The 8,817-nt window shown below is 48.4% G+C and overlaps 1 protein-coding gene across 1 annotated transcript; it reads left to right on the top strand.

Annotated features, from left to right (window-relative positions):
* Positions 1-8,815, top strand: LOC126993883 (MAM and LDL-receptor class A domain-containing protein 1-like). Its single transcript, XM_050853019.1, has 10 exons — positions 1-105; positions 331-4,125; positions 4,439-4,631; positions 4,729-4,924; positions 5,236-5,427; positions 5,551-5,687; positions 5,909-5,993; positions 7,717-7,883; positions 8,340-8,488; positions 8,744-8,815. The coding sequence occupies exons 1-10, from the start codon at positions 1-3 to the stop codon at positions 8,813-8,815; spliced, it is 5,091 nt and encodes a 1,696-aa protein (XP_050708976.1).
* Positions 8,816-8,817: the final 2 nt, after the last annotated feature.

Genomic DNA, 8,817 nt, shown 5'->3' with positions numbered 1-8,817 from the left:
ATGGCTTCAGACGCTGATGTCAACCTTGAGAAACACCCCGAGGGGGACCACAGCCTGCAGTCCCCGCTTGGCCACTACCTCAAGCTGTCGGGCGAGGGCCTCGCTGTTCTCTACACCAGTGAAATTGATCCCCAGTTTTCATGTGTTGAATTTTCTCTCTACTTGGACGGCTTTTAGGGATATGAGATACCAGACGTGAGTGTTTACATTCACAGGAGTGGCACCCTGGACCCAGAACCAGAGATTACCGTCACCAACACAATTGGTGATTCTTGGAGTCGTTACATTCTGCAAGTACTCAGTTCAGAGCCGTACTCCTTGGCCTTCCAGAGCCACGTGAGAGGCAGTGGGTTTGTTGTCGGCCTGGATGATGTCAAGCCTCTCATCGTCTGTGAGCCCATGAAGGAATGCAACTTTGAAACAGACCTGTGCATGTGGAAGAACTTGGTGGACGGTGATCAATTTGATTGGTCCTTAACATCGGGAGAGAATCTGAATCACTATTATGCCCCAAGGGTAGATGTTACCCTGGGGTCACCTCTCGGAAAATTTGCCTACGTTGACACCACAAGGGAGCCCAGCGCACTTGACACACCAGAGGCAATTCTGGAGTCGGTTGTTCTTGAGAGTGAGTGGCAGTGTGTCAAATTCTGGTACCACATGCAAGGAATCGGTAAGGCCGCTCTAGCCATCAGAGCCAAAAATGTTCCAGGGGAAGAAACTTCCAAGGTGTGGGAAAGCTCTTCAATCGTATATGCCGAGTGGAAGTACCAGCAAATGTCCGTCCGGGAACCAAGGCACCACACCATCCAGTTTGTGGCCATTTCAGACAAGGGACACATTGGGATCATCGCCATAGATCAGGTGATAATAGATCCTGGCCAGTGCACAGACCAAACTGTGCCAGACTGTGTCATTACCTGTGACAATGGGAACACCTGCATCCATGAGTCACACATGTGCAACTTCATTCAGGAGTGTGGCGACGGCGAGGATGAGCGCTTGTGTGGATACAATTGCACCTTTGAGGAGACGGGTGAAGAGCACTGCATGTGGAGCAGTGTCGGGGCCAACAACGAGGTGCAGCTGTGGGAGCTGCTCTCAGGGGAACGCAACAACACCAACGCACCTCCTCTGGACCACACATTGCTGACACCCACGGGCCACTACATGGCCCTGGTGCCTGGCGTGGGAGGCCAGGTAGAAGGGGAGGCCACAGCAATCATGCAGAGTCCATACATGTATAACTCTGCATCTTACTGCCTCATGACTTTCTGGTACGTGATGTTCGGCAGACCAGACAACGTTTCTTCAACAGACATTGGGTCTTTGTCAGTAATGTCTCAGTTTAGTGATCTTTTCGTTGAGCTGCTGACACTGGAAGGCAGCCAAGGGGACGAGTGGAGGTATGCAGTGGCTTATGTTGGGAGAATAATTGAGAAATTCACTCTGCAGTTCAAAGGTGACAGAAATCTTGATATGAGTGGATACATTGCTGTTGATGACATCAAACTAGACAGCTGCTTCCTTCCAACGCCAAACTCTGGCCCTGAGGAGTGCACTCTATTCCTGTGTGCAAACAAGGCGTGTGTGTCAACATTTGAGACGTGTGACTTTGTTGATGACTGCGGAGACTTCTCAGACGAAGACGACGACTACGCCAAGTGTGCAAAGTTTGCCGCTCGCTGTTCATTTGAGGAAGGCAACCTTTGTGACTGGGCCCAAGAGGGTCCTGATGACTGGCTCATGGGCTCACCAAGTTCTGACGAGCTGATTCCTAAACGTGACCACACCACAAACACTCCAACTGGATCTTACATCTATATTGGCAGCAGCCAGGACAGCCTGACAGCGTCTTCAGCCTCACTTGTCAGCCCGGTGATGGGCTGGAACTATGAACTGATTGATCCTTGTTTGCTCCGCTTCTTCTACTACATGGATGGACCCAGCGTGGATGAGCTGGTTGTTGCGGTGAGAGAAGCATCAGGAGCCACTCTGAATGAGCAGTGGAGGATGACGGGAGCTGTTGGGCCAGTCTGGGAGAAAGAGGAATTGTTTGTGGCGCCACACGTGATAATGCATAATCCACTGCAGTTTGTTATCACAGGGAAAACTCTCAATGGCACAGGTGAAGAGAGGTCAGTAATTGCCATTGACGATGTGTCATTCTCAGAAACCTGTTATATGTCAAGTGGTACACTTCCGCCAACGTCACCAACCGTCCCCACCACCGAAGGTCCGTGTGAGGGCAGGTTCCAGTGTGAGAATGGCCAGTGTGTGCCACTGGACTATGTCTGCAATTTCGTGAAGAACTGCAATGATGGGACGGACGAGGCCACGTGCGCCGAGTGCGACTTTGAGCGCAACACTTGTGGATGGTCCGATGTAAGTTCTGGCAATTACATCTGGCTTCGGGAGGAGTCGGGAGACATCGGCAGAAATGGCCAAGCCATGAAGGTGGAGGAGAGGTCTGGCTACCTCTTCAAAGCTGCAGAGCTTGAGAGTGTACAGCTCCAGGGATCGTCCTCAAGCTGCACCATGAAATTCTATTACTACAAACATTACGGTGATTATGGAAGCACAGGCCTCCACCTGTATGTCAAGAGTGAAGGTGGCAGTGAGTACAGAGCCTGGTATGTGCTGGATGACATGGGTGATGCCTGGCAGGAGCAGACTGTTAGAATAGGTGAACATGAGGCAGGCTGGAGCTTGCGTTTTGAGGGCACCCACTTTGACGAGGAGGGACTTATACTTGTTGATGATGTTCACTTTGAAAACTGCTCCCTACCATCAGCAACAGTTTGCAAACCTGATCAGACTAAGTGTGTGAATGGTGTATGTGTTGAGGAACCTACTCTCTGTGACTTCAACGATGACTGTGGTGACGGAACAGATGAGCTGCCGGGCCTGTGTCGAACCTACCACGAGAGATGTAATTTTGAGGATGACTTCTGCAGGTGGACGCAAGAGAATGAGACGATTAAGTGGATCCGCAGAACAGGGGAGATGCTGGCTGAAGACGTGGGACCAGACTATGACCACACCTTCGGCAATGAAACTGGCTATTATCTGTACCTCATGAGTGCGGAGGGAGACAAGGGAAAAACTGCCAGAATTTCTAGCACCACTTTCTATCCAGCTCTCCTTGACTGTCATTTCAGGTTTTGGTATATGATAAAGGCAAACCAGAGTGCCAGGTTAGCTGTGTATGTTGAAGAGGCCTCTGGAGCTCCGAGGCAAGGACGCAGCGTTATATTCCAAACAGAAGGTTCAGCAGAGTATGGCTGGCTGAAAGCAGATGCCCCGGTCATTATTGCCAGATACTTCAAGATTGTCATGGAGGGCACTGTTGGAGAGAAACTAGAGGGGGATGTGTCTATAGACGATATATCCTTCACCCCCAACTGTTTCCCCTTACATGTGTTGCCTACCACCTCCACCTCGCTTCCCCCTGGGCACTGCCAGGACGATGAGTTTGAGTGCCAGTCTTCTGAGTGCATCCCAAACACTAGCGTTTGTGATTTCCGCTATGACTGTGCGGACTCGTCTGATGAGATGCCATGTCCATCATACTGTAACTTTGAGGTGGACACTTGTGGATGGCAGGAAGCTGTCGATGACAGCCTCAACTGGATTTGGGCCCAGGCCAATGACAGCAGTGTTGGAACAGACCAAGGAGGCCCATATGTGGATGGCTCAGGCTTGAGACAAGGACACTTTTTGCTCCTCCATGCCACAACACCAGACCTGGCCGGTGAAGAAGGATACGCCCTCTCCCACTGGTACCAAAATGCTGCTCCATACTGCCACTTCACCTACTGGTACTACATCACTGGAGAACAACAGGCTGCTGTGATCCTGCAGCTCAACACAACAGAAACAGAAAAGCTGAACCTAACCTTCCTTGAATGGGACACAGCAACTGGAGATGGCATTTGGTACTGGGAGGATGTGGGAATAGGGCAACGTCAGGCCGCCTTCCAGCTCTCTCTCTACAGGGAGCCGCATCCTGAGTACACCGGACACTTTGCTGTGGATGATTTGGACTTCACTCAGAGCTGCCACTTTGGCCAGCCCTCACAAACAGGGTGTGCCTCAGATGAATACCATTGCCCTAAAACAAAGGTATGATGACAGATATAGCATTTAAAGAAATTTCAAGTCATAGTTTTACTAGATCATATTGCATTTCTTACAAGGAGTTGATGATATATTCCTTCATTTGGCATTTCTTCCATCCATTCAGTGATTATATTTTCTTGCAATATTAATTAATTGTTATACATCTTGTATGTTTCAAAATTAAATGTTCACATCAACATTTAGTGCATTTTGGCAGTGCTAGCTCATGTTTAAACTTTAAAATTTCAACAAAATAATATGGCTGCTTGATGAAGGCTTGTGGTCCCTGTGGTGAGCCTGACGGTGTTGTTTCCAGGTGTGCATCGTGAAGGAGAACCTGTGTGACCTGAGTGACAACTGTGGCCAGGGCGAGGATGAGGAGCCGTGGAGGTGCAGCACACATCACCGCCTCACCCTGGAGGACGAGGCTTGGCGCTCCTGGTTTTATCAAGACACTGTGAATGATGACTTTGACTGGCTGATAGGCACTGGCAACACGCAAGCCCGAGGTGTGTGTTTCGTTTAGTCAAGTAGTAGCATTGTTTCAGTATATTTTGATGCAACCTAGAGAACAATAATGAATGATTTTGACCTCCTCCCTCACAGGAACTGGACCTAGTTTTGACCACACAACATTTGTGGTATACGGCCACTACTTCTATCTGGACGGGAATGCGGTTGCTGGGCCCGGCAGTGTGGCGCGCCTCATCAGCTACTCCATCGCACCCGGCTCAGACTGCAGCTTCACCTTTTATTCCCACATGTACGGCAGGAACATTGGCAGCCTGCGCGTGCTCCTCAGGTCAGTTTGGAATTGAAAAGATTGGCGAGGAATGTGGAAACTAATGTTGATTGTCTTGTTTATCACAGCATGGAAAAATCATATGTGAAGAAATGCTTGTCTGTAAATTCAGCTCCCATTATGTTACTGATGAACTATATAGTTGTTGCCTCTTTCTTCTCACTAATTGTCTTTGATCAGTCTGAGTGAGGCATTCTGGCCCTGGTCCAGTAACATGCTGGCTCCACTCAGCTCTAGTCTCTTGGCAGAACTTGGCAGACAAATAAAAGTGTATTGTTGTTGTGCCCACTGATAATATCTTATCCTTACAGCACCAACACCTCAGGACTGGTGGAAGTCCTTAGCCTGAATGGAGAGTCTGGAAACTATTGGGTGAAGCAGACAGTGGACTCCAAACTTTTGGCCCAGAGCAAGGCCTTCCAGCTGATCATTGAGGGGCAGCTTGGCGACGGCACACTCGCAGACATTGCTGTGGATGACTTTGTGTTCTCACCCGGCTGCAAGTGAGCAAAGTCTCGGCATTTTTGGTGCTCAGTTGATTAAAGATTTTTTTAAATTAGCACCAAAAGTTATACGTTCATCTTATTATGTTGTGGAGTCAGTAAAGAAAACCTCTTGCCCTTCAGACACGCAGAGAACCCTGACAGAAACTGCACCTCCCTGGAGCACCAGTGCAGCGACGGGACGTGTCTGCCCTTCACCAGTCGCTGCAACTTTGTGGTAGAATGTCCAAATGGCGATGACTCAGATGAGCGGGACTGTGGTGAGCTATGGCTGTGACCCTTGATGAATGAAACCAAGAATGATTGTATGGCTGTAGCATTGGCTGATGTGGATGTTGTTTGCATGTTTGTTTAAAATTATTGGGAATAGTTCTGACCATAAAATAATAGTTGTTTGTTTAGCAGAATTGCAGACAAAATCCACCAGGCTTCCTCCAGTGATTTTCTTTGTTGATGGCAATGCAGTGTTGAATATTTCCAGTTCCCGAGAAGTGTACCTTCGAGGGCGAGGATCTCTGCAACTGGGAAGTCCAGGACGCTGCAGAAGAGAGAGAGGACAGCTTCAGGTAAGTGTTAGAGGGGAATGTCTTGCCTTGTGAGGGCAGCCTCATAAATTAATCAAGGAACAAAGTTAGAGGAAAATTTGGATGCTGTAAAAATATAGGTCAAGCAAAGAAATATCATGTTTTTTGTCTATTTTTGTGATTCTTGTTCTGAAGTCTTCCTTGTCACATTTCCTTCAAGTTGTCTTTGGTCTGGTGTATAGCCTGTGGCACGGCACCCAATGCCTGGTGCTCTGCCATAGCTCCTCACATCTCTCTTCCTCACCTGCCCAAACCAGCAGCCACAGCTTCACTTTATAGACTCTGCATCTTCCTGCTCTTGCTACGCCATCCAACTGTTGCATGTTTCAGCTTCTTCAGCCACACATGTCTAATACAAGTATCATGTACCTGGCCTCTGTTCTTCAAAGGCACCTACAACTCCATCAGATAAATCTCTCCACTCTCTCCATGCTTATACTTTTCCCCAGACTGATTTCTCTGCTCCAGCCTCACTGTCATTGCAGCTTTACAAGTAACAAAACTGCTGCACCTCTCCTGCCACTCCACTGTCCACCTCAGCTGTCTCCTCCTCCATCACCATCATCTCATCTGTTTCTCCTAACACATGAGACCACTAAAAGGCCTCAATCCTGCCCTCAGCTCTGGACGCCTCTTGTGACCCAATCTGTCATCAAGCTTGATAGACTTGGCATATGAGCAAGGAATGGGTTTGCCTACCTTGGGGAGAGGAGAGAAAGAGGAGATAATTTATGATTGCAGCGTAAAGGGCGATGAAGGAAATGGAAATGATGGACAGGGATGACATGTTTGTAGGGGAAATATGGGAAATACCAATGCCCTCAACATTTTTTTCTGGGTTGGGACTTGCACATGATTTTGATGACTTTTTTTTTTATTTTTTTTTTACGTCTGAACCTATAGTGCCGGTAGGCTTGCTTGAGGGGCCTGGATGGTAGTCGGCCCCAGCCTGTCATGGCACAGACAAGTGTTTATAGTGGCGCCATCTTCTCTTGGCTCATGCTGCCCCCCGGAAGTCGTTCTTGATTAACTTAGACGGTTTCCTCTAGAGTCCGGGTTGATGGGTGGTCTTCAGGACATTATGTGGGTAGTTTTAAGCCACTCGGCGGTGACTGAATAATCGGAGGTGGTAGCGTGGGGATTCGAACTCGCGTCGTCCATCACGCGGTGAATGTGGGCCCAGCAAGCTACCACTCAGCCACCGCCTACCCGTTTACATGGTTAATGAGGCAAGAAATACAGGCGGCATAACAAGAGGCTGGAAGAACATGTGAGAGCACCTGAGACACCACCAAGCCAGGGGAAAGAATACTATGGAGGAGTATGTTTAACCCGTCCACTGCGATTGGCACAGATTCGGCTTTCACTAATAGCAGCCTGGTAACATATATAGTCCCAGGTCTTTCTCTGCCTCTGTGGTTGATAGTGGAATGTTTCCCATGTGGTATTCGTGTGCTGGATATTCCCTCCCAAGGTGCAGGGCTTTATATTTTTCTTCATTGAATTGTAGCAGCCACTTTTTGTTCTACTCCTGTAGCTTGGTGAGGTCTAACAGTCATCATGTAGCTCATCTATAAACCAAAGTGGATTTATTAAGTTAAAATCAGATTCCCCAGAGTTAAGTTTCTCTTTCAACTGGCATCTGTGAGGAAAGAGTTTGGTTGACGAGGTGGAGGCCCTCTGTAACGCAGCCCCGCCCCGACAGGTGGGTCCTGTCGCGTGGAGACGAGCCGGCAGCCAACGTGGAACAGCAGTCCTTCAAACCCACGTTGGACCACACCGCCGGGGATGTGTCAAGCTACTATGCCTATACTGCAGCCTCAACAGGAGAATATAAACACTCAACAGACCTCATCTCCACACTGGCTATTGGTGAGTCAGTCTTCCCCAGAGCACACATCAAACAAGTAACTCAGGAGTCATGTTTTTGAGGTTATGTATGAAAAGTATGACTCTTATGACAGCATCATGTCCCTGTGTGTGTGTACCTACCTATATAGATGGATAGATATGCAAGAGTTAACCAGCATCTTCACTCTTTCATTCCTCACGCTGGTAAACTCCGGAACAATCTTCTTTCATCTGTCTTTCCTCCTGCCTACAACTTGAACTCTTTCAAGAGGAGAGTATCAGGACACCTCTCCTCCCAAAATTGACCTCTCTTTCGATCACTCCTCTTTACTTTTTTTTACACGAGCAATGATTAGCGGGCTTTTTTTCATTGTTTTCTTTTATTTGTTTTTGCCCTTGAGCTACTTTATTTGCTGTAAAAAAAAAAAAATTTCCTCTCCCAGCAGTGTTATGAAGTCCCTTTGTTCTATGATGCAGGTCAGACCAGCGAGACTTGTTGCCTGCAAGTGTGGTATTGGCTGTCAGGCCCTGAGCCAGGCTCCCTCCACGTGCAGGTCATCTCAGGGTCAGATGAGGTCACTGAAGCTGGGATGGTTGATGGCAACCATGACAATATGTGGAACCTGGTAAGTAAAGTGCCACTCACTCAAGACCTCAGCCTCATCAGTCACAGCTTAATTGCTTAGCTTTTATCATTAATTGGCATTTATACTATACTATACTCCTCCTCTTCCTCCTCCTCCACCTCCTCCTCCTCCTCCTCCTCCTCAAATCAACTTAATTTCTCCCACTGACTTCTAGCAGCCCCCCCCAGGTCTGCGGTCCTGTTATGGCTGGTGCTCAGCATGACTAGGGCATCAGGTCATGCATTGTGTCCCCAGGCCAGCCACCAGTGCCCACAAGACAGCAGTAGGCACAGTATTACCAACTCAGAAAAATACTCTCAGCTATGAAT

The sequence above is a fragment of the Eriocheir sinensis genome, unplaced genomic scaffold (genome assembly GCF_024679095.1).
Source record: "Eriocheir sinensis breed Jianghai 21 unplaced genomic scaffold, ASM2467909v1 Scaffold695, whole genome shotgun sequence".
NCBI classification, from domain to species: domain Eukaryota; kingdom Metazoa; phylum Arthropoda; class Malacostraca; order Decapoda; family Varunidae; genus Eriocheir; species Eriocheir sinensis.
This window is presented reverse-complemented; position numbering and strand designations above follow the sequence as displayed.

What these genes read in the sequence shown, in the direction of transcription:
- LOC126993883 (XM_050853019.1), top strand. Translation starts at nt 1, where the DNA reads ATGGCTTCAGACGCTGATGTCAACCTTGAGAAACACCCCGAGGGGGAC. An exon ending in GTGTTCTCACCCGGCTGCAA is followed by an intron (nt 5,428 to 5,550) that starts GTGAGCAAAGTC and finishes CTTGCCCTTCAG; the next exon opens with ACACGCAGAGAACCCTGACA. An exon ending in CTCAGATGAGCGGGACTGTG is followed by an intron (nt 5,688 to 5,908) that starts GTGAGCTATGGC and finishes GAATATTTCCAG; the next exon opens with TTCCCGAGAAGTGTACCTTC.